This window comes from Canis lupus, chromosome 27 (genome assembly GCF_048164855.1).
Source record: "Canis lupus baileyi chromosome 27, mCanLup2.hap1, whole genome shotgun sequence".
Taxonomy (NCBI): Eukaryota; Metazoa; Chordata; class Mammalia; order Carnivora; family Canidae; genus Canis; species Canis lupus.
This window is the reverse complement of record NC_132864.1, coordinates 47,252,981-47,278,784: the sequence shown is the minus strand read 5'-3', so window position 1 is coordinate 47,278,784 and position 25,804 is coordinate 47,252,981. Positions and strand designations below refer to the sequence as shown.

The window sequence follows — 25,804 nt, the reverse complement described above, 5'->3', positions numbered from 1 at the left end:
AATTATTTTTGGAGGGAAAACGTGAGCTAAGCTTCCAACATGTAGGATTTGAAATGCGTTTTAGACATCGAAGTGGAAATGTTAAGTGGGCAGTTGATTGTACAAGTCTGAAGTTTCAGGGGAGATATATGGGAGGGTTGTATAAATTTGGGAGTCATCAGTATATGGAGAGTATTTAATGTCCGAAGACTGGAGGCCATCAAGGGAGCAAGCATAGACAGAAAACTCTAAGGACTGAACTCTGGAGTATCTCCATGTGAACACATCAGCGAGATGAGGTAGGAGTAGAGTGAGGAGAGAGTGAGAAGTGAGTGAAGGGAGAAAGGAGCGATCCGCTATTTAAAATGTTTCTGAATTGAAATTACCAACGTACAGTCACTTCTGCACGCATGTGAACTGCACACATGCTCACACACAGTCAATGAGGCATCAGAGGATAGATTTTGATGATGCTTCTGGCTTGCTTTCTTGAAAAAATGTGTTGGCAGTTAGGTCACTGGTGGCTAAGTTAAATGAGAGTTGTGGAGTAGCAAGTGTCTGAGACATGATACACTGCCATTATTTGTGTATGTCTTTTTCTCTTTGAGGGCAAGGACCAGGTGTTATTCTTTCATGTATTTGTCCCAAGGCCAGCATGTAATGAATACCCTATGGATGTTTTTGAGTGAATAAATGAATGGGAAGAAAAGTTATCCTGGAGATTTATGCAGTTTCTTTGCTGCTGTTATGAGTTACTATGAGTATTTTGTTTATAAAATGTCAAGCTGCCACTTTTCTAGAGAGAAAATTGATTTGTAGAACTATGTCATAATATCCATAATAGAGACAAGAACAAAAGTAACCCAGTTACTTTATCATTTCACTCCTACAGGTAAAATACAAAGAAGACTCTGAAAAGAATAAAGGAAAGCCTGATTATAATGTACTTCCTGCCTCAGAGAACCCACTGCTCAAGCAGCTGAAGGCGGCAGGAAATGCCCTGAGTGATGTAATAAGTACGTTCTTGTCAGAAAGTGTTTTTTTTAACTTTAGCTGCTAGAGAGATGAACTATCTCTCTTTCTATAATGACTAAATGCATACATAATTTTGCAAATAATTTAGGATTCTAGTGTAGCAGTTTCCCTGGAACTATATAACCACAGGAAGACAGGAATGCCCCCTGAGTATGATGTGTGTTAGTTTGGGAGGGGGGGTGCCTGTGGATTTAGCTCAAGGGGCAGAGAAAACCTCATTTGCTTATAGGTTCTAGTGCTTGTGCTTCTTTGGGATCCTGACACAGAAAGAGGCTTTGCAAGGGGCAGAGAGTGAGAGGTGAAGTTGTGTGTGCACCCTGCCCTTGTGTTCTTCAAGCAGGGCAAAGACAAATGTCCTGGGTTCCACAGGTTCTTCCCCTCACCTCTGTCATTCTCTGTGCAAATCTTGGCCCTAGAAACCATCATTTGCAGAAAGCACGACTTAAAAGATGGCTCCCCCAAAAGACAAACAAGCAACAACAACAAAAAATAAAAGGTGGCTCCCTAAGTCTTCACAGGAGTTTCTACTTGTAGAATTAAGAGTCTGACCAATCCATAAGATTTAAAATAAAACAGATCGGATAAGTGAGAGATGCATTAAGAGACTAACAGCCCAAGACCACTTTGACTATATAAATAAGAGGGAACATGTGATCAATTAAGTTATTCCCACAGTATTAAGCTTTCCCAATATTTGAGGATTATACATGGTGTTCCCCCTGTGGGTTAGTTATCTTTTCTTTGTCCCTCAAATTAAGTCAGCACCATAGAAATGTGTACCTGTGATTGAGGAATGAGGCGAGTGGAGTTGGAGTGGCAGGTGAGAGAGCGTGAGTGGATCTGGCCAAATAGCCCTGTTGGGAAATCAATGCAAAGCATGTTTTCTGTTTCCTAAATAAAGGTCATCTTTATCAAACATAGCAAAGCTCAGGTTCAAACCTACTTTGTTGATAAAGAGAACAATATAAATTTTTAAAAACCAAAAAGCACCATGTACAACCTCAAAACCTAACATGAGAAAGGGACAAGACTCTCACTTTATCAGTTGTGCATTTAAAATCCAGTGGTTGTTTATTGTCAGTATTAGAGCTAAATTTGGGTCATAGCTGAGAGGAAGAGTGAGTAGCTTTATCATCTGAGTTCCTGTATATACCTATATACAGGATATACTATCTGTTTGTGTAAGGAGGTTTTTTCCTTGGTGGAAGGAGGAAGAGAGAGTGTATTTCTCAACTTATACTAAACATTTTTGTGAAGGTTTGTTTCAAAAAGAATTCACTGTTGCTCAGAAGATTCCTGTCTGTTGCACCATCAGTGAAAGACGAGTCTGAGTTGAGGGAGAGCGGATGTAGCAGTCCTGAAGTACACACAAATCTCCACAACTAAGGGCTTGGTCTGAGGTAGAGTACTGGTTTCTTGGCTTTTTTTTGGTGAATGTTAAAAACCTAAACTTTACAGTAATTGCTAATAGAAGAAACTTTTCATTCACTACACCCCAATATTGATTGTCAGTTTTTAAGACCGTTGACAGGATATATCTTTTTATCTTCTCCTTCTTGTTTATTGTTGTTGAGAAATACAAGCACTATAATCAGTGTGGGAGTGACAAGAATCTACTTTGATTTTTTTCTTCGACAGGAACCATACAAGGAAAACTATGAAAAGACCGAGGCAAAGAGCATAAATTACTGTGAAACCCCCAAATTCCAACTTGATACAGTTCTGCACAACTTCACTAGTGATGTAAGCAATTCTGTGGTTACTTCTTCTGTTAAGAAAAGATCCATTATTCTCCCCCAATAAATACATGAAATATGTTTTGTCTTTCAGACCAAATACAAAGATTCCTACTTAAAGAATATTTTGGGACACTATGTGGGCAGCTTTGAGGATCCATATCATACACACTGCATGAAAGTTGCAGCTCAAAACAGCGATGTAAGTTCTAAGACAGTTGTTTAGCTTTCCACTTAACACATCTTTAGGGCATGGATAAAATGGTTGCATCCTCGTGTCTGATTTTTCTTCCTCGTAGAACAACTACAAAGCAGAATTCGAAGAAGACCGAGGCAAAGGCTTCTTCCTCCAGAGTATAACTCAAAAAAATGAAACAATCGAGAAGCTGGATCCATGTAAAGATGTGAGTCTGTAGTATGACCTTCAAACATCCTGGCCTCCAGAGCATCTAGCGGTTCAAGAGAAATTTAAAATTTTAACACTTTTCAAATATATGCAAGCAAGGAAATTATAAGAAACAAAATCTATCTTGTAGGTGATGAACCGTTTTCCCTAGCTGTCATCCATACTTTTCAAGAGCTAATTCTAGTTCATTTCCCCAAAGAGGAGTTATCAGAAATCTGAAGAATGAGAAAGTTTCTTGTACAGCTGCGAAAGCATCTCTAAAACACTGCAGTCTAATTAGAAAGGAGCCTTGTGTTTTATTAACTACAAGTTTCTTTTCTTTTGGGGAATGGGTTCTCCTTGCTTGGACTATAGGATTTGATTGCTAAGACTATTCCTTTTTTCCTCCACAGCACACCTACAAAGTCCATCCAGATAAAACAAACTTCACTCAAGTCACCGACTCTCCTGTGCTGGTGCAAGCCCAAGTCAATTCCAAGCAACTGAGTGATGTAAGTTCCTTTAAATAGGCAGGAAATCCAATTTTGAGGGATAACCTATCATAACTCTGTATATAAAATCCAGTGACTTGTCACATTTACCAAAAAAAAAAAAAAGGCTAAGTGAGTGTATCAAATTTAACTTGTCTATATTTGTAATCACCTAAAAGATCTCCTTATTTAGTTGCCTTGCATCTTCTGGGATGTATAGCAAGGATAGCAGAATGGTTCTCTAAGGGGGCCTAATATAGCTTACCATGCTGGAAGGAACATGAGGTCTTTAGCCAGGCAAATCTGGGTGAAATTCCAGCTCTGTCGTTTATAACCCGGCACCCTAGGCAAATTGTTTAACCTCGTTATGCCTCGTGTTAGTTACCCTTTTGTAATTTGCAGTTGTTTTGAAGAGTAAACGAAAGGAGATCTGAGCATAGTAAATACCCTGGCCCGGAGTTGATGTTTAATACACGGGATGTCTCTGTCTCCAATAAGTTTCGGAAAATGGAGCTTTGGAGATACTTTTATCACATGACTTTAAGTATGAACTTCCAAACTTGTGCTGAAGTAAGCAAAGCAATAAAAGTAACCTCAGTCAATTGATGGCCAGAAATAAAGTCTTCAGATAAAGAGTATTAACAAAGCATAATGTATGTGAGGGGACGTAACCAGGTTTGTTAGAACGTGTTTCTCCGGAAAGTGAGCGTTGACAATGGAAAGAGAGAAAGGGCTGTGAGTCTCAAGAATCTGCTGATTCTGGGGGCCGGTTGTGATGTGCCTGGAGAGGGAGCATATATGAAAGAGCCACCTCCTTCCAGGATAGTCCTACCACGGTGACAGACGTGCTTTCATGCAGGTTGTCAGTCGTGCAGGGTGGACTACCCTAGCTCTGGACTTCTGTATTGATCTCAACAGCATTGTCAGTTGTTAATTAACATAATGTATTTTACGTTTTATTCTATGAAATGTACCACCCGAGATTTTGTATTTTGGGACAATTCTTCTTTCGAGCTAATGGTCTCCTTTTTTGTCTGTCTCTCCATCTGTCTTTGTCTCTTTCACTCTCTATCTCTGCTGAACTACAAAGGAAAGCATGAAAGTGAAAAGTTCAAGTGCCACATACCTCCAGATACTCCTGCCCTCCTCCAGCACAAAGTCAATGCTTATAACCTGAGTGATGGAAGCTCCTATATACTATGGTATGGGATATCCTGACAACCTGTGCTTTTATTTCTGGGTTGTTTCACTGCATAAACACTTCAGTGTTAAAAATGGGAAGAACAGGGATCCCTGGGTGGCTCAGCAGTGTAGCGCCTGCCTTTGGCCCAGGGCATGATCCTGAGTCCTGGGATCGAGTCCCACATCAGGCTCCTGCATGAAGCCTGCTTCTCCCTCTGCCTGTGTCTCTGCCCCTCTCCCTCTCTCCTTCTCTCTCTCTCTCTCTCTCTCTCTCTCTCTCTCAATAATAGATAAAATCTTAAATAAAGATGGGAAGAACATTTAGCATCTGCACCATGCCCTTATGCCTCTACCCATGTATCTTTCAATTCACCTTATAAATGTGTGTAGCAATGTTGTAGGTAGCTTCATACAATTAGACAATCTCGATATGTTTTAACCAACCTCCAAAATGCCACCACTCATGTAGGTTTGACTGCAAATCATAATGTGATATATTTTAGCCATATATTCATTTATGTCATACAATGATTAATTTTCACCCAGGACCTGTTTCTTCAGATACAGTTTCATTTTATTTACTACTCAGACGTATAATATCCCTTATTTCACATAAACGGTGCTTATTTCTACATGTAAGAGAGCTTGCATAAAAGGCATAAGGCTAGGTAGGTATCCATTGCTACCTTTCATTTTCAAAACTTAATTTTATAGAAAGTGCAAATACCCCTTTGAAGGGGAGATCTCATTTCTTCAACAATTCTATAAATAAGTCCTTAGATTATCTAGCATCAATGAGTATTGTAATGATTCAGGAAATAACCTTTCAAAGGACCTTGAGATCAAATGAAAGTGATATCTTTAGATCATAAAAAGTAAATTAACTGTAGAATATTTGGTGCCACTCTGTGAAAGGCTCAGTAACAGGAGTTAGGTATTAGTATGGTAACTAGGATTAGGTTAATTTAATGAAAGATTCTAATGAGGAGGAGAGCACCTTGATCTTGGAAAATTAGAAGCTTCAGTTTGAAGAAAAATAACTAAAATATGCATGATTTTCTTTTTTTATGCATGATTTTCTATAGTGAAAATGGTTCATTTGTTTCATATTAAGACAGAGTATTGAGATACTCATTAGTCTTAACAGTATGATAATATGCATATCACCTTTGCCAATTCCTTTGTTAAAATTTTCCGGTTAGGATGTCTATAAGCAAGACTGGTAGAAGAGCAAAGCAAAGAAGTTAGACATGAAAGTGGACGCCATCCCCCTGCTGGCAGCCAAAGCCAACAGCAGGATCGCCAGGGATGGGAGTATGGCCTGGGCACCCTGGGAAGGGGCTGCCAGTAAAGCTGCCTGATGGGTGGGATCTGGCACGTGTGATGTTATCACAGGTGATGTACAAGAAAGACTATGATAAAAGCAAAGGAAAGATGATTGGAGCCCTGAGCATTAATGATGATCCCAAGAACCAGAGTGACGTGAGTGTCTTTGTAAAATCATGCTTACTTTCAGATATGGCTACATTTACTGTTTACTATAACTTTGGATGAGATGTTTAGCCTATATGAAACCTCCAATTCAGGATGACAAGTCACACACAAAAGCCCAGGAGTAAAAAATGATTAAGTTCCTTATTCTTATAACAACTCTGTACTTCGAGACATCAGTGTATATTGTAAATGTTTCCTTAATTTCTTTAATGCCCTCTGTTTTATTAGGGGGAAAATATACTAGCAATAGCCTTTTCTTTATCATTTCCTAGAAATAGATTTAATATCTCAGTATGTCATAAACACATATTCATTCCATGTAATGATCTGACTTCAGGTACTTTGCAAAAATATATATAGAAAAATAAAAGGCAAAAACTGAGAAAATCAGGCTAAAGACAATAAAGTAGGAAAACTAGATGATGAAGCATAACCTCAAGAACAAAGTATTTTAAGAATTGTATAAAACACTGATCTCATTTCAAAGACTAAAATATTAAAAATTCCTTATAAAAATTGCTTCTCTAACTCATGGCATTAAATAAATATTCCCTATCCTGTATCATTTATAAGTATGCTTGTCTGTCCTGCGTATATTTTTGGATTTCTGCACGGTAAAATTAAGGAGAATGTGTAAGAATACATGATACCTATAATAAAATGGAAAAAAAACTATTTTTGCATATTACTATAAAGAAAAATATTAGAACTCAAGGAGAAAATCCAGCTTCCAAAGTTATTGTAAATAAAATGCGTTTCCATCAAGTAATGAGCTGAAGACTTTTCTGGGACTGTGCCTAAGTATTTAAGGTCCACGTTATACCTTTTACCTAATTTTGTACTATTTAAAAAATTCATTTTCCTTCAAATGCATTCAAGTGGATAGAATTACATTAAGACAAAAAAGTTGCTCAAGCAGCATTGTTATGTCATGGAATATCCTGGCTCAGCAATGTTAGGATAAATAACACAAGCGCATATATGGTTGTTAGCAGACTAGATTATCTAAGATGTGAGCCTCTACCATAGGAATACTGCCTTTTTCGCCATATGGAAAATAAATTCTGAAAAAGTACAAAATTTTTCTTTGTGGTTAAGTATAGCAATGATGGGAATGGCTTCTACACCATGACATAGATTTTTCTTCTCTGTTTAATTTTCTTCTTCCTTTGACAGAGAGATTATAGAGGGGAAAGCTATGAGAAGACAAAAGCAAAGAGCAGGAACTACTGTGAGACCCCTAAATACCAACTTGACACTCTGCTGAAGAACTTCAGCGAGGTTAGAAAGGCCATGGTTGCTCCTGGGGTTTGAGGGCTTTTCTACGATGTGACAAATAACGTACCTAATTGGCATATTTGTCAATATGCTTCTCTTTCAGACTAAATACAAACATTCCTATGTACAGAACGTCTTGGGCCATTACGTGGGCAGCTTCAAGGACCCATATCAAATACACTGCATGAAAGTCTCCACTCCCAACAGTGACAGTAAGTTGAAGACCATTGTTCCTGTCTCTCGATGACATTCTTTGGGGGTAATAACAGTCATGATCTATTTTAGTTCTTTCTCATTATAGAAAAATTACAAAGCCAGGTATGAAGAAAATAAGGGAAATGCTTTTTCCCTCAGAAAATCACACAAGAATATGAAGCAATCACGAAGCTAGACCAGTGTAAAGACAGAAGTCAGCTGCCCAGAGTTCTCCAAATGGGGTTTGGGATTCCTGTGCCATCTAGTGGTGAACTCAGCAGGAGTTTACATGCTAATGCCTAGTGGTTAGCAGATGTTAAATTTTAAATTTGGGGTGGAACTGGGGAGCACAAAAATTATTGTGAAGAAACCGATCTGTTACAGAATAGTTTGTGGTCTTAATAAAGCTTTACTTTCAGTAGTTTATGTACACGTGGCTTAGTGGAGGGAAAGGTAAGATAGATTTGTGAGAGAGGGGTGTTCATTCATTTCACAAATTTACACGAGGAGCTAGCTTATGTCAGGCACTGTCCTTGATGCTGAGAAAGAAAAGGGAACAAGGTGGGCTGCCTCTGGGGGAGCATGCATTTGAGAGGGATAAATAGATAACAAAAAACGTATAAAGAAGGACGGTACTAGACAATGATAATACAACCTATGAAGAATGATGCTATAGGATTGAAATAGGATGAAGTGGGAGTGAGACTGGATGGGCTCCATAGGCTGGGTGCTCTGAGAGAGTTCTAAGGCAGGAATGTGCAGTCCTGCCAAGATCAAGGTGAGAGCAACTAACTGGAAGAACGGTCTAAGGAGAGAAGAGCTGGGCACTTAAGGAATTGCAAAGATGAAGTAGCAGAAGCGTTCTGGAGACGGAGACAGTGGGAAGAAGTGAAATGGTAGGGGATGGGGGTGGGCAGATTCTGTAGGGTAGGGCTCATCAGCCACAGCACAGTTTAGGTCAAGTCATATGGAGGGCTGTTGTAAGGTGTCAGCCGGAGGAAGATTAATCTGGTTGCTGAATTGTGGCGGGGAGACCAATTTAGAGGCAACATCAGGGGATGGAGATTGAGAGAGAGAAGTGACAACATATCAACCAAGTTTTCAGAAAATAAATTCTATTTTTAACTGGAAACTCTTTATATGTAGTATGTATATAAACAAGAATATAAAGATCCGTTATTATGATATTTTATTAAAGAACATCTTTTCTAGCATACGTGGAAAGTTCATCCAGATAAGACCAAATTCACGGCCGTCACCGACACTCCTGTACTGTTGCAAGCCCAACTCAACACGAAACAGCTTAGCGATGTAAGTGCCTTGATTTGTGCAAGTGTGGATGACCTGGAATGCTGTGTTTATTTGAAACATAAGCATTTTCGCGGGCTCATCTATCTACCCAACACTGTCATTTTTCAAGATTTAATAAGATGCAAATGAAGCTGCTTGACTGAATTGCAGCCTTGGGAAAAGTGGTATTAGACGATACTAAAAATAATATTTCTTCAATAAGTCACCAATTTTTAGTGGGGAATTTGCCCATTGGGATCTGACACACACCCAAAATAATGCATACTAAATTTCATGAATTTGAAAACAACAAAAGCATGTATTTGTGTAGGTAACAAGGCAAGCATTTCCCATTGTGAGTTTGCTGACAAAGGCAATACAAAAAGATACGAAGAGTGCAGAAACAAGAAAGACATCAGGTAGTAATAAGAAAATGAATACAGGATACCGATACAGAATTCAAACAGAATGGTGAGAGAGAGAGAGAGAGAGGGTGGTCAAGGGTGATCTAAAGCAGAACGGTCCAGCCGGGTGAAGATCGGGGAAGAGCAGCAGTGCTTCTCGGTCACACTCGTGTGGGTCACCCAGCGACCTGGTTAGAGTACAGATTCTGATTCAGTTGGTCTGGAGAGAGATGCTGACTCTCTCTCAAGCTCCTCAGCGATGCCCATGCTGCTGCTGCTAGACCACACTTTGGGCTGCACGGTGCCAGCAGCTAAGAGCGGCACAACCTTCTCAGGAAGGAAAATACATCCTGTCCTACGATAAAATGTGTTTTAGTATCACAGCTCATTTGCAGTTGGTAATGAAGTGAATGACATCGCTATACCCCAGGAGTCCTGTCAGTTCATCATGCGGCATTTCTAGCATATTAATATTTTATGCCACAAGAAGGAACAGCTAAACGCTGGCCAGTTACCAACATCACTGGCCCAGCTGAACTCGGTAAGCTGACGAGGGACAGAGTGTTGTAGGCAGTGTCTTCTCACAGCATGATCTGCTCATTGGCCTGGACCGGCCACGGGCACTGTTCTCGAGGTGGTTATTGCTGACGTTCAATCGTGCATTTGCCTTTAGCTCCAGAATTCAACAGCCTCATTCTGTCTCTATCCCCTTCCTTCCACCTATGTCAGCTTTAAGTTTTTTAAATACAGTGCTGTACTTTACATTTTTAATAATCAGAATATATGTATCTTTTTGACTGTACTAGGATTTTAGTTATTTAGGATTATTTCTATTTTTGTTATTTCTCTGATCATAGAATTTAATAGACTTTCAGTGTCCGTGTCCTGAAGTCACAGCCTAAAAGTTTAGATCCATCAATGAGTTTCCCACACATACATTGTGATAGCGTTTATAAAAATGACAACCCAAACTGGATTACACCACAATCCTGAAAGAGGGAGTCAGAGTCTAGGCCTTGTAACAGACTTTGACTGGATGGATATACCATCACTTTGAGGCGTGTTTCAGAAAAGGGTAGAAGTATAGAAGTAATTCAGTCATTTATATACACTCTCCCACATGCCCTCAAGGAAATCCTGACCCTGAACTGTTTGGATATCTTCTGTTTTCCAGCTGAATTACAAAGCAAAACGTGAAAGTGAGAAGTTCAAGTGCAGCGTACCAGCAGATGCTCCACAGTTTATCCAGCACAGAGTCAATGCCTATAACTTAAGTGATGTAAGTATCAAAGCTACAGAAATCTACCATTATGTGCCCACGTGAAGGGGAAATGTTATGGGTATTTAAAAAGACCAGATTAGGAGTTATGCAATTAAACAATGGTGGCAATTGTTTCCAGAGTATAAGTGGAGCTTTTAAGGCTGAACTGCTCAGAAGGCTCTTACTTTGCTCTTCTAATTCATTTTCCACATTTTCTGTTACCATCAGAAACATCCTCTTAATTACCCTCAGCTAATCTCTGTAGCATTGGCAAGCTCCTGTGAATGTCCCATTTCACTTTCTCTAAGTGGTTGTCTTTCTACATCGTCCTTTATACATCGGCATAGCCGAAACTTTAGAGAGTTCATAGGATATTAAGAAAGCGTATTATCCTTATGTGGTGGGAGGGGAGAAGCAAGATGACAGGCTTATGAATAATTATACTATCATTTGGGAAGTATAGTGTTTGAAGGTGAAAAGAGTCTACATGTAGAAATTTTCAGTCTGTTTCTTATTGTTACTGAATGATTCTGAGTTAGATGTTGTTCTAACCATTTTTCTGCTGAAACCTCCTGTTCAGAATATCTATAAACATGACTGGGAGAAGAGCAAAGCAAAGCAGTTTGACATGAAAGTGGACGCCATCCCCCTGCTGGCAGCCGAAGCCAACAGCAGGATCGCCAGGGATGAGAGTATGGCCTGGGCACCCGGGCAGGGGACCCCAGTGACGCTGCCTGATGGGTGGGATCTGGCATGTGTGATGTTTTCATAGGTGATGTACAAGAAAGACTATGATAAAAGCAAAGGAAAGATGATTGGAGCCCTGAGCATTAATGATGATCCCAAGATGCTGCATTCTTTGAAGAGAGCCAAAAAACCAGAGTGATGTCTTTGTAGATCTATCTTGCTTTCAAGGTGACGTCCCTCTTAATATGCCCAAGGGGTTGGTAGCACGTAAAAGGATTCCATATCCATGGGCTCTATCATGTTCACAACAGACTGCTGGGAATGAACATTAGAAGTAGAATGGTTTCCCAGATTCTTGTACCTTTGGGGAGAGGTATTTCTGATTACTTGATTCTATTTCAGTTTGAAAACCGTTTGTTTCAATATGTAATAGAATATTGATTTTAATTCTCAATATTGCAATCGGTAACGAAGTGATTTTAATTCTCAAAACTTCCTGAAAACATCACTAGATGGTTTCATATTTTCTTCTGATTGAAAAATAAACTTTAAATGATGATTTTGAAACTGTCTTTATAGTGGAAGAAAACCATGAGTCAGAGATAAAAATCTTATTGTTAATTATCATTGTTTTTTATTGACTTTAGTAATTAGTACTGGTATAGGTTCAAGAAAAATACTCCATTGATTATAGGCTCCTTTGAGCCTCTGATTAAAGACTTGATCACTCGTCTAGAAAATTGAACTTTTTCTTCCTGCCTTTTGTCTGAATTTCAGAGAATATAAATTCCCTACAGCTTGTCTATGGGCCAAGTCTCATCTTTTGGGTAAAGTTCTTACTAGAGAGGGGAAAGATCTATTGCAAATCACAGTATATGCTGTGTTTAAAAAATGATTAGAGAATTCCTTAAAGAGTGGTAAGAGTGTTCAGCATAGCTTGCAAATATTATTTTTTCAAAATTAAATAGAAGGATGTTTGTATCCTTTACTTTCATTTCAACCATGTATTCATATAATGATCTATATCTTCATTAATTCATTTTGCATGTGCTGTGTAGTCCTATGGCAGTTTAAAGCATCCCGTAGTCAGTAGTTTTCTCTAATAACTTCACGCTGATTTATATCTGTATATAGTGATCACATACATCATATTATGTTTTTTAGTAGCTCCTTATCCTTTCTCAGTTCAGAAGGTTTCATATCTGTCTGTTGACAGAACATGTCTTTATCCTATCACAGTACCCATTAGAACACGAAGCACGTAGTATCTTCGGTAAATACTTGTTAATTGATTGATACTGGTAACCAAAAGAGCTAGTCAATGATGAATCATTTTCATATACATCCAGGCTAAGAGCTAAGCTACAGGTATAGAACATGCATGGCTTTTAAAGAGAATCTTTTAGGGGATGCCTGGGTGGCTTGGTGGTTTGGCGCCTGTCTTTGGCCCAGGGCGTGATCCTGGAGTCCCGGGATCGAGTCCCGCGTCGGGCTCCCGGCATGGGGCCTGCTTCTCCCTCCTCCTGTGTCCCTGCCTGTCTCTCTCCCTTTCTCTCTCTCTCTCTCTCTCTCTCTCTCTCTGTCTCTCATGAATAAATAATTTTAAAAAATTAAGAGAATCTTTTAAAGCCATTTGGACCTTTGACAACATTGTACAGATATGTATGAACTGGTATAAACATGAACAAAAGAATCAAATGGTTTAGTCAAAAACACTTCCACACACCAATGCTGTGGCAACATTACTTTATCAGTTTGTTTGTTTATTCATTAAAGATTGACTTATTTATTTTAGAGAAGGAAGGAGAGAGCATGAGCGGGAGGGGCAGAAGGAGAAGGAGAGAAAAACTCAAGTGGACTCCACATTCAGCGTGGAGCCCAACGTGGGGCTCAGTCCCACAACCCCAAAATCATGACCTGAGCTGAACCTATAGTCAGACTCTCAACCAACTGCACCAATAGGCACCCCATCAGCTTATTTCTAATAAAGACAAACTATTTTTTCAATGTTCTTACATACGATCAGAAAGTTTCCATATTTTATTTTCGTAAACCAAAGGCTAGATTTTACAATTAAGTGATGTTTATTCAGTGAGGGTGATTGCCCACAAAGTATTTAGGAGGAAGATCACATTCCCTAAGGGAGCTAAATGATCAGATTGTTTGCAACAGGAATTTCTACAGAAGATTCATAAGGCACATGTCTACTTGCTAGCTTGGGTCACCGTCTTTAATGCTTATGTGATTATGGGGAGATATAAGGGTTTAGAATTTTCCTACAGGCACTGGGGTAGAATTTTTCTCTCTGTTAAGGTAATTGGTTGAGTGGGCATGATGAAGCTGGGACCTTGACCCCTTGACCTAATTAGCACCCTGTCTAACATTCCGGAAAACCAGCCAGTGAAAGTGCCTTCTGAGGCCCAGTCAAGACATTTGGTTTATGAGAACACTGTAATAAGTGCCAAGGTTACTTGAATGGTTCAGTGTCACAAACTTTTCTCCTTTGAGGTCTTATTACTGCTGCAATCTGAAGCTGCTTTTAAATTGTTACCAAAATTAAACTTGGTAAAAAAAGAACCTTTGGGATTCTCAGTGGAGCTTATCTACTGTCAAAAGTAGAATAGTCAGGTTGAAAAACTCAGTGACCACTTAAACATGCTGTTAGAAAAGCCAAGTAGTCAAGTGGACAGCTTTATTCATGAAGTGGTCGTTTTATGAAATTAGAAGCATGAAATGATTGTTCTATAGTCTTCATCAATTAAAAAAGTACTTCTTTATTGGAACACAATTAAAAGATTAGATTACTTTGGTAAAAATAATGCTTCTTAATGGTCTTGAAAAAACCCTGTGTTAAAATAAAATGCCTTCCTGAAGTAGAAACTGTGGCCCCCTCCTGTTGTCTGACAGTTGCTCTTTGATCTAAAAGTAGATTTGATAACATATGTCCACGTCTGAGGTTTTTGGAGGGAAAGGGTTCAATAATGTGTAACAGATGAACAAATTTTAGGAAAAAAAAAAAACTACTCGCACGTTTGAATGTGTTTCTCTAACTCGTGTCTGTTGTTTATGAGAGATTTCTGTGCTTGTCCGGAAATTCCATTGAGGATTTATGGTAATAAATGGAAAATTCCTATTCACAGCGTGAATATCGTAAAGACTATGAGAAGTCAAAGACTATCTACAGGACACCTCTTGATATGCTCCAAGTTACTCGAGCTAAGAAATCTCAGGAAATTGCCAGTGCTATGGACTATAAGCACATCTTACACAATTGCAGCTACCCACCCGATAGCATCAACGTGGATCTTGCCAAGGAGGCTTATGCACTGCAGAGTGATGTGAGTAATCACATTTTCTCATTTCCGTTTTTCTAAGGTGGAAAAGGAAATAATCTTTAAGTGGAATGGTGTTTTTGGCCATTCTCAGAGGTGTTGGCATTGTCTTCTGTATGTAGCTAGTATGTAATGGGGAAATGACCCTTGTGGCTTGATGAGAGCATGCCCCTCAGAGTTAGACCTAGATCTAGCATGAACTCATCACTATATCCCTCCGGGAAAGCTACCAACCAAGTGTGCCGTTGAGTAGCAGCTAATTATATTCACATTGTTGTGCACTCATCTTCAAAACCTTTTCATCTTCTAAAACTGAAACTCTAGCAGTTATCTTCCTGTTTTTCCCCTCTCCCTAGCTCCTGCAACCACCCTTGTACTTGACCTGGGCTGCTCTGTAGACCATGTATATGTAGAGTCATTCAGTATTTGTCTTCTTGTTACTGGCCTATTTCACTTAATGAAATGTCCTCAAAGTTCATTCGTGTTGTAGCATGTATCATAATTTCCTTCCTTCTTGAGGTTGAATAATACCGCATTGTATGTGTATACCACATTTTGTTTGTCCCTTTATCCATCAGTGAACGTTTGTGTTTCTTCCATCTTTTTGGCTATTCTGAATAATGCTTCTACAAACGTAGGTGACAAATATTTCCTTTGAGAGCCTGCTCTCCATTCTTCTGGGTATACACTCAGAAATGGGTTTGCTAGATCACATGGTAATTCTATTTTTAACTTTTTGAGGACCCAATCTACTCTTTTCTACAGCCCCTGAACGATTTTAAATTTCCATCACTAACAATCCTGTATCATGCGTGGTTATTTATTTTTTTAATTTTGCTATGTTTCTTTCTCCCAAGTAGATGGTAAGCCTTTCAAAGGCAGGAACCAAATAGTTTCTTGATTTTTTATTCCAATTAAAAGGCCCACACTAAAGAACAATGGTTTGAAATTTGTATCTAGAAATATAAGTTTTACATACCACATATAGCCAGACAATAAGAGTAGTCTATTATTTTATTTTACTGTTTTATTTTATTCTTTTAGAGAGAGGGAATAGGGTGTGTGTGAGGAGGGCTGAGGAAGAGGGGAGAAGGGAGAGTGAGAGAGAGTCCCAAGCAGGCTGCACACCCAGCACAGAGCCTGACATGGGGCTTGATTCCACAACAGTGAGATCATGACCAGAACCAAAATCAAGAGTTGAACGTGTAAGCAACTGAGCCACCCAAGCACCCCAAGACTGGCCTATTACTTTAATGGCATCAAGTGTGTCCCCAAAATAGGAAAAATTCCAAATAGTAAGAGCCTTGTACAAGCAAATTGATTGTAACTATTTTATTTTTTAAATACTTTATTTATCTATTTATTTAAGCAGACAGTGAGCAGCAAGGAGGGGCAGAGGGAGGTAGAGAAGCAGACTCCCTGCTGAGCAGGAAGCCCGACGTGGGGCGAAGCCCGACATGGGGCTCAATCCCAGGACCTGGGGATCACAACCTGAACCAAAGGCAGACGCTTAACCAGCTGAGCCACCCTGGTGCCCCTAGCATAACTATTTTAAAGTGCATTGTTAACTGATATGGGGACACTCAAAGTTAACCATTACACATGAAGAGCAACATGTGCAAACCTATAGTACGAATAACCATTATCAAGTCTTCTCAGAAGGTGAGCAAAATTACCTACCTTCAATGTGGCCACCAGTCCTAATTTGACCAAAGAAACATAATACTTAGAGTTCCAGGGAGCAAACACCTCACCTTTGATTATCTACATATAATTTTTTTTTATTCTTTGAAGTAGAGCTTTAAATATAGTATTTGTCCATATTGGAATTAGAGTTCCACATACTTCCTTTCAGTTGGAAATAAGGAGGAGATGGACTACATGCCAGCTAGAAGAACACTGATAACCTAAGGGCTGTTAAAATCTCCCACCAAGGAAATACTTAACATAATCTCAATGTGGGGCATCTGGGTGGCTCAGTCAATTAAGGATCCGACTCTTGATTTTGGCTCAGGTCATGATCTCTGAGTGTGAGATTAAGCTCTGTGTTGGGCTCTGTGCTCCATGTGGGATCTGCTTGCGTTTCTTTCTCTCTTCCTTTGCCCCACTGATGTGCGTGCTCTCATCATTCTCTCAGATAAGTAAAATCTTAAAAAACAAAAACAAAAAGAAACCTTAGGATATATGAAGTAAGGAAGCTGGTCAGAAATCTTAACACTGTTTTGGGTAAAATGTTAATGATTTCATGAATAAGGATGATGCTGAACAAAAAACCTGTAACCTTCCTCTTGGTGTTTTAGGTTGAATACAAGGCTGACTACAACAGCTGGATGAAAGGTTGTGGCTGGGTGCCTTTTGGATCCTTAGAAATGGGAAAGGCAAAGAGAGCTTCAGACACCCTAAATGAGGTAAAGACATCTCATGTGCCACAGAGGGGGTTGGGATTGTGCCGTGTTAAGGCCCCCAGAACCGTGGAATCACCTTCTTTTCCCTCTTCATTCTCTCATGGTTGTTACTGAGAAAAGAGCCCTTACCACATGCATGAATTATCCAGACAGATAAGTTTTACATCATCAAAATCCTTTATATTAACCATTCATGATAAAAATATTTTTGACAACTGTATCAAAGTATAATTTGCATGCCACAAAATTCATCTATTTTTAATAAGTTCATGTAGTTTTTATGGTCATCACTATAATTGAATTTTAAAATGCTGCTAGTATGCGAAAGTTTCCTTGAAAACTCCCCCTCCCATCTGCAATGCCTGGCAACCAGAGATCTTGCTTTTTGTCCCTATAGTTGTACTTTCCTAGAAATCTCTTTTGTAGGAGACTTCCTTCATTTAGCACCATGCTTTAGAGGCTCATCTATATATCTGCACATATCTACAATTCATTCCTTATTATTATTGAGTAGTATTCCTTTGCATAGCTATATTTTTGGCTGTCCAGTGGTACACATGTGGATTCATAATTGCCAGTTTTGGCAATTATGAATAATGCATAGAATGAATACTACAGAAATTTTCCTTTAACTATTATACCGTGTGTCTTATTCTTGATCATTTTGAAGTACCAGATAAGTTGTTATTCAGTCTAAGAAAAAAGCAGCGATGATCTTTCACTCTAAATGGCCAGGTGATCTGACCCTTCCCCTCCGACAGAGGCACATTCCCATGGCTGTCAGGTGAACACATCAGGGAGGTTAGCCTACATAAAGGAGGGACGGAGGTACTGAGTGAAGGTTCTTGTTTCTGTTGTTCTGGGCTTTTGCTTGCTTTTAGGAAACAACATTTTATATCCTCCGATTTTTCACAAAAGTTCCTCTGAGTTGGTGGTTTTTAGATGTCTAAAGCTGAGTGATGCCACTTCATACACAGAAGTGGGATGTAGAAGATGCACAAGGGAAGAAGAGTGGGAGACTAGAGGGAGGAAAATCTAGGAATGTAGCTAGAAGGTCCCGTCGGAACACCTTCCACTCTCTTCTCTCCTGTAGCTAGCTCCTCAGTACTTTAGTGACAAGCTGTGGACTAGTCACATGGAGGCTGCAGAGCAGAAGTTCTCCCTTTCTTATAGGAACCCCTAGCCATTGCCTAATTCCCCAGTTCCTCCTCCCTCAACCAAAGAGCTGCGTTACCTCTGTTCAACTGACAGGAATCTGAGAGCCTGTTAGTGTCACACAAAAGACACTCCAAATTTCCTTGCATGCTTTTCTGATACTTTAGAAAACTTTGTGGTGTTTCTGGGTTCTGTTTAGCTAAGAGTACCCTCTTTTCATTTCATAAGCAAGAGGTAGCCTGGTTCCTGAAAGTTATCTTGGTCTGTAATGCCCCAGACCATCCAAAATTGAGCCAATTTTTGGAACATCATCTCTTGTACTGTATTCATCTTTTCCCCCAAGCCAACCAAGAAGCTAGTATCTAAAAATTTTTAAATCAGGAAAAAAAAACCCTTGTCCCTCCAAAATAAATCTCAAGGATTTTTATGTATTAGCCTTAAGTGAAAGTATTATTGCTGTTTATCTTGTTTCAATTCACCAAACAGAAAAAATGCAGCCAACATCCAGACGCTCTCAATTTTACTTCGATTGAGGATGCTCCGATTATAGTACAGTCCAAAATCAACCAGGCCCAAAGAAGTGATATGAGTGCTAATTCTATCTGTAGTTTAATAACGGAAACAAATACATTTGGTTCTAAACGTGCTGATCACCTGTGGTTATTCTGCAAACCAAAGAGACTCAGTTCCATGAGCAATTCTGTAACTCTCCCAGCTTTTCACTAATAAGGCACACCTACGTCACGTCTTCAGGGTGTTATGGATGCTATGCTGACCGTCCTTCCAGCCATTTAACACTGAAGGTCAGGGGCTTCTCTTGATGACAAGACTCACTATAAGCCTATTTTTAGGAAAGACCAAGAAAATGAATGTATGCGGCACACCTTCTGGAGGAGCTACGTTGTAAGTCAGAGCTAAGACAAAAATCATGTAGAGTAAAAACCACCCCAAAGTCCCATCAGTCACCCACCAAGTGTAAGATAGATAGTGTGTGTATCCCACCCAGTTAGCCTTTTCGGTGCTCAGGGAAGTATCTGCAGGTTAACATTTTCATCAGGCCCTCTCCCGGGGCTAACTTCTGTGAGGTGCCCCTACCGCACGAAGCTCAGAGGTTCCTAGCACATACCAAGGGACCTTTGCCAAGGCTGAACGGGCACTAGGATGGGACTCTGTGCATTGCATGTGAGACCTTGAAGGCCCACAGATCTGCACAGGTGAATGTGAAGGTGACCCAGAGAACGTCTTTCAAGAAAAGCACCTCTGTGTAATGTGATCTGTTCTGAAATTATTTTCCTGTGTCATTAAACCCTTTTCCCTCCTTTGTTTTGTTCATGCATTTCTTTTTTTTAAATTTTTATTTATTTATGATAGTCACATCAGAGAGAGAGAGAGAGAGAGAGAGAGAGAGGCAGAGACAAAGGCAGAGGGAGAAGCAGGCTCCATGCACCGGGAGCCCGACGTGGGATTCGATCCCGGGTCTCCAGGATCGCGCCCTGGGCCAAAGGCAGGCACTAAACCGCTGCGCCACCCAGGGATCCCCTTTGTTTTGTTCATGCATTTCTTTTCATCTCTCAAGGTAGCATACAAAGCCAGAGGAGAAGAACTTCTTCACAAGTACAACCTGCCAGCCGACCTGCCCCAGTTCATCCAGGCTAAAGTTAATGCCTACAGTATCAATGAGGTATGCACGTGAGCTCAGCTGCTGATTGCGTGTGAAGGCCTTTCTAAATGTGGCCTCAGTTATATGCAAGGGACTTTTTTCTTTCAGAATATGTACAAAAACAGGCTTGAAAGATTTGAGCAAGAAGGGCTATGACCTGAGAACGGACACGATTCCCATCAGAGCCTCCAAAGCTGCCTGGCAGGCAGCAAGTGAGGTAAGTGCCGGTGGTGGGGTCACTGGTGTGTTGTAACTAGGAAGTATGGGTGGGGTGGATTCGTTATGCAGAAGTTGCCGTGTCTGCTGTCCCCAGCACGAAGTGAGTCCTGTTGAAAACTATTTAGAAAAGAAAGTTCCCTAAAAAGGTCTGAATTTTCCTGGCAGTAAGGATTTGTAGAACCTTTACTAACCTGTTCTAGTGCAACACTCTAAGTTTAAGGTCTCCTCTGCATTTTTGTACAAATTCACATTATTCTCCTCATGGAAGTAAACAAATCAGTCACTATTTAAGTCCTAATCACCTCCTGGGGGTAAGATTTTTGTCTCAAAATTTTCTTAATTTACATGGATTCCCTCTTTCCCTTATTTCTTTTTAATTAATTGCTTCCAGAGATGGATTAATTGGCTCCAAGGTCCATAGCAGTCATTAGGCTCCATGAAAGTTAAAAATTTTGTCTTTTTTCTTTTCCTTATCATACTTGTAACTATGAACTAGTTACTTTCCTCTTTGAGATTCAAATCAAATTGACTCAAACCCCTACCAGCTAACCTCTAGGAAGTAGGATACCCTTCCTCCTGCTCAATGCAGATATTCTGAGGTTTGTCTTTCCATTACCTCTGGCTCCTACTTTGTACACAGTGGTTTTGCTCATGCTCACCTGGACTCTCCTGCCCTGGGTTCACTTTTTTCTGGTCTGCATGGTCCAGAGATGGAACACAGCAGTCCAGAACCATCTTTTAGTCCCCCGAACCCAAGTCCCAAGCACAACCTCATCGATGGTTTGAAATGAAGTTGACATTGCGCCGATGTAAATAAGTTACAATTGAGTAATAAATACTGGTATCATCAAAGCGCTGATGATACCCATTCCCTTTTTCTCTGGGTGCACTCTTCCAGCTCCTCCCCACCCCAACACACACATTAGCTTTCCTTCACATCTCTGCTTCTCAGTTTCCCATGCTTCTTCCCAGATCTCCCCAAGCAAGTTCAGTTCTTCTCACTTTATAATTTAGATCCAATTCATGTTTACACACAACTGGCTCTGGGTCTTCCTTTGAATATCCAAATACTCATTAAAATTCTACTACAACTAAGATAGCCAGCTATTTGGGGAGGGGTCTCCTGGAGCAGCACAATATAACTGGTAATGATTGCAGAATGTTTATCTTTTCATTTGTCTCTACCAGTGTATAAGTAGAAAGGAACTTACTACCTTGTCTCTGACATGAATTATGGAAACGTTCCCCACCCCAATCTCTCTCAGGTGGCTGAGGCAGCTACAGACAATTAAATGGGCTCTAAGTAACATTTTAATTTTACCAGGCTACATTTCAAACTATATACAAATGAATACATCTAACTGGTTGTTGAAGTAATTCCTGGGAAGCTCAATTGCTTTAAATCATAGTCTTATTGATCAGTAAAATCTTCATAACTACATTTTAAAATATACCCACTTTGTTTCCAATAGGTTCAATACAAAAAAGATTATGAAAACACCAAAGGGAAAATGGTTGGCTTCCAAAGTCTCCAAGATGATCCTAAACTGGTTCACTATATGAATGTAGTCAAGATACAATCCGACCGGGAGTATAAAAAAGACTATGAGAAGACAAAAACAAAATACAACACACCCCATGATGTGTTCAATGTTGTGGTAGCCAAGAAAGCTCAGGATGTTGCCAGCAATGTCAACTATAAGCATACACTCCATCATTACACCTATCTGCCTGATGCCATGGACCTGGAGTAGTCTAAAAACATGATGCACGTACAGAGCAATGTAAGTGACACTTATTTCACAGGATAATCCTCTCCTAAAGTCAGAAAGTGCATGAGAACCCACTGCTTGGGGCACTTACTCCTTTTTTTTCCCTTTGCAATAGAATGCCTGCAAGGAAGACTACAACACCTGGATGAAACGCATAGGCTGGATACCTATTGGCAGTCTAGATGTAGAAAACGTTAAGAAAGCAGGTGATGCCCTGAATGAAAAGAAGTACAGGCAGCATCCAGACACCCTCAAATTTACCAGCACCGTGGACTCCCCAGTTATGGTCCAGGCAAAACAGAACACAAAGCAAGTCAGTGATGTAAGTACAAAAGAGGGGGCCAAGAATGGAGGGAGGAGGCTTCAACAAAATAAATAGCAGCTCAAAAGTTTAATTCTTCTGAGCCATTAATTTTCCTTTTACTTCATGTATTTTAAAATTACAATTACAATTATTTTTAGTTTGGGGGTCACCTGACTGAGTGGCTGAGTTGGTTAAGTGTCAGACTCTTGCTATCTCAGATCAGGTCTTAATCCCAGAGTCATGAGTTCAAGCCCTGCATTGGGCTCCATTAGGAATACAAACAAGAACAACCACAACAATTATTTTTAGTTTGGGCACTAACATTTTCTTTTTCTTCTATATTACTATTTATCTTCCTTTTTATAACATCTTCCTTTTTAGCTGCCTTTGAAATACTGTGTTATGGGATAAATTTGTTGTGATGAAAAAGTTCTACTCTTGTACTACACCTGTATATACACACACAAAATTTAAACTTGAATTCCAGACACTTTAACAAACTCATCACCTTCAGATCCATATTAAGTTGCATATATTTGCTGTTCGTATATAAAATACTAGTACAGGGAAATAACTCACATGCGTATATGGTTTTACTTCTCAGAATTCATCATACACAAATATTATAGAGGCTTTTGAAAACTTAGGTCTTGGGGATCCCCGGGTGGCGCAGCGGTTTGGCGCCTGCCTTTGGCCCAGGGCGTGATCCTGGAGACCCAGGATCGAGTCCCACATCAGGCTCCCGGTGCATGGACCCTGCTTCTCCCTCTGCCTGTGTCTCTGCCTCTCTCTCTCTCTCTCTCTCTCTCTCTCTGTGACTATCATAAATAAATTAAAAATTAAAAAAAAAGAAAACTTAGGTCTTGGAGATTAGTATGTTATTTGCCTGGCTGTCCATGAGCGATGTGTATGACCTGGCTAAGGTCAGACCTAAAGGGAAGCTTAGTGTGTAGAAGAACTAAAGGGACATGGAAAGCATTTATTTATTAATCCATTGAATGAACGTTTTTGAACTCCTTCCCTGAGCCGGGCATTGTATTATATGCTGATGCTATAAAGACGCCATAGATGATGAGTGGTGAGATAGATAGGAGATGACAAGGATATAAGAGTGTAAGACAAAGGCATGGATGGAACCAGAGCATTGCCACACCAAGAGGTGAATGCTACAGGAGAGGTATGTGCCAAGTACAAGAGAAGAGGGTAACCCCCCACCAAGGCTTCCCTGGCAAATAAGGGAAGGGTGCATTCCTGGTGAAAGAAAAAATCATGATGACCAACAAGAGCTAATGAACTGGAAGGACGGTGAAGGGTTCGGGATTATTATGTGATCATTGAGGATCTTGTGTGCTTATACTCTGGAGATTGTGGGGTAGGTAATGGGAGGTGTTGAAGATCGTAATCCATGGAGTTGGATTATCAGATCTGTGTTCTAAAAGATACTTCTGACCAAGAGTGCTGAGATGGCATTGATGAGGGAAGAGATGGAGGTAAGAAGATGGATTAAAAGCGCTTACAGAAACCTAGCAGAAGACTCCTTTGGACTTCAACTAAAGCACTAGCAATGGCAGAGGAGATGTGTAGAGGGTAGAATCGGTGAGACTCTGTGAATGCCTAGCTATGGTTTCTAAAGGCAGTGAGGGAATAACGTTAGCTCTTGGATGCCTAGAAGAAATTATTTAGGATTTGAGAATTCAAATAGATATCAGCCTCTTTAGACTTTGTGATACATAGACAACAGTTTACATGTGATAATCTGCTTAAAGGTTTATGTGATAAATGACAGTCAAGAGACTGGAAATCTAGTGGTTCCAGTTGTATTTTAGATTTTAGAAATCAAGCAATTTCTTTTCTATTACCAAGAGGAGGATACAATCTAAGTTCTACATCCTGGACCTAGCTGTCTTCCTGACATCTGTAAAAGGATAAGATAGGGTAAGTATGAAATGGTAAACCTCTTAAGTACACTGGGTTTATGTAGAAGCGCCCTCATAGCATGAGGAAATTATTATATGGTTTTAGTGCTACAATTGTAATTGGAAAGTTTTTTTTTTTTTTTAGCAGAAGTGAAAGTCTCATTCTAAATGCCATTTTCTAAGAATCAAAAACCCAAAACAAAAACAAGACCGGTTTACTCCACTAGCAAAGATTGGACTTTTCTGACTTTGGTAAACTCCATTTATTCAAATTAGGGTTTTGCATTTGAAATGATTTCCATTCATCTCTAGCCATCAAAGATCACTGTTTTCTACTTTTCTGTCTATTTTAATACACCGAGTTTTTAGGTCTTTCTGAAAATGACAAAAATGCTTGACTTTTTTAAAAATAGGAGAATACCTTTGATTTTTAACAATAGAAGTAGTAGAGGGACTGTGCTGGGAATAACTCCTTTAAGTGTACAATTGAAGCATTTTATTTTGCTTTTAACAACTTTATTTTTAGAAGATAACAGCAAAGTAATGTTTGCCCTTTGGCAAATGTAAGATGACAATTTTAATTGCTGATTTTTGAGGATTTTGGGGAGTTTTGTGGGAAGAGGTCAGTGTGTGGGGTGTGAAAACACAAGCTATTGAGAGTATTTTAGTGGCTCATAACATTGGAAGGATTTCTGATAAATGACTTCAAAAGACATTTGAAGACATCTTCTAGTATACCTAGAACTTTTTCCTTTGGAATATTTTTTCTTTTATTTTAAAACATACTTTATTTAAATCCAATATGTTAGCATAGGGTATAACATACAGAGCTCATCTCACCACTGCCCTACTTAATGCTTGTTACCCAGTTACCCCATCCCCCCACCCACCTCCCCATCGGCAACCCTTTATTTGTTTCGTAGAGTTTGGAGTCTCTCATGATTTGTATTTTTCTCTAACTTCCCCCACACACACTCAGTTTCCATCCTTTCCATTGTAGTTCCTTTCATGATTTATTCCAAATACTCCTTTTTTTATTTTTTATTTTTTAATTTATTTTTTATTGGTGTTCACTTTAAGCATTTTCTTTTTTGTACTCTCTGTGATACATGTTATTTTTGTGATTGCGTATTGCAGATCTTCTACAAAGCTAAAGGAGAAGATGTGAAACATAAATACACTATGAGTCCTGATCTTCCTCTGTTTCTCTAGGCCAAGTGCAATGCTTACAATATGAGTGACGTAAGTAGGGTTTTCAATGGGGTGTGAAACCCAGACAAGGTGGTACAGTAATAGAATCTCAGAGTAGGATGGGGCCTTGATAACTATTTAGGTTGGTTTCCCACACACACACTGGATGGAGCCTATCTCATGACGATGGCTCTCTGCCTCTTAAGTCGGCCTCTTCCAGGGCAGGATAATTCCAAAAGGATGTGACATTCTCCCTTACGTGGAGCCCAACATCTATTCCTCTCAAACTTCGAGTTGGTTTTCCTCATTTTGCAAGTGGAGAGAGTTATTATCCTGCAGAAAAATAAGAATGAATGAAATCCTTTTATTACAGCAGACCTGAAATTTCTAAAGCTAACCACCAGGTCTTCCCTTGACCTTCCTTCCATAAGAG

The 25,804-nt window shown here is 39.6% G+C and overlaps 1 protein-coding gene and 2 long non-coding RNA genes across 3 annotated transcripts in view; all 3 read left to right on the top strand.

The window, feature by feature from the left end:
* LOC140619827 (uncharacterized) overlaps nucleotides 1-25,804 on the top strand; it is a 512,008-nt gene that overhangs the window by 33,907 nt on the left and 452,297 nt on the right. The window lies entirely within an intron of this gene.
* Nucleotides 3,105-7,792, top strand: LOC140619098 (uncharacterized). Its single transcript, XR_012019012.1, has 5 exons — nucleotides 3,105-3,154; nucleotides 3,549-3,647; nucleotides 4,717-4,828; nucleotides 7,479-7,583; nucleotides 7,684-7,792. It is a non-coding gene; the product is annotated as an uncharacterized lncRNA (long non-coding RNA).
* LOC140619825 (nebulin-related-anchoring protein-like) lies at nucleotides 8,419-25,490 on the top strand. Its single transcript, XM_072803763.1, has 10 exons — nucleotides 8,419-9,086; nucleotides 10,644-10,748; nucleotides 11,311-11,645; nucleotides 14,558-14,755; nucleotides 17,050-17,157; nucleotides 19,886-19,990; nucleotides 20,078-20,186; nucleotides 21,661-21,972; nucleotides 22,076-22,282; nucleotides 25,318-25,490. The coding sequence occupies exons 4-7, from the start codon at nucleotides 14,615-14,617 to the stop codon at nucleotides 20,123-20,125; spliced, it is 402 nt and encodes a 133-aa protein (XP_072659864.1). The 5' UTR covers nucleotides 8,419-9,086; nucleotides 10,644-10,748; nucleotides 11,311-11,645; nucleotides 14,558-14,614; the 3' UTR covers nucleotides 20,126-20,186; nucleotides 21,661-21,972; nucleotides 22,076-22,282; nucleotides 25,318-25,490.

Coding starts and splice junctions, on each gene's coding strand:
- LOC140619825 (XM_072803763.1), top strand. CDS start 14,615: ATGCTCCAAGTTACTCGAGCTAAGAAATCTCAGGAAATTGCCAGTGCT. Junction 14,756..17,049: donor CTTATGCACTGCAGAGTGAT/GTGAGTAATCAC, acceptor TTGGTGTTTTAG/GTTGAATACAAGGCTGACTA. Junction 17,158..19,885: donor CTTCAGACACCCTAAATGAG/GTAAAGACATCT, acceptor TCATCTCTCAAG/GTAGCATACAAAGCCAGAGG.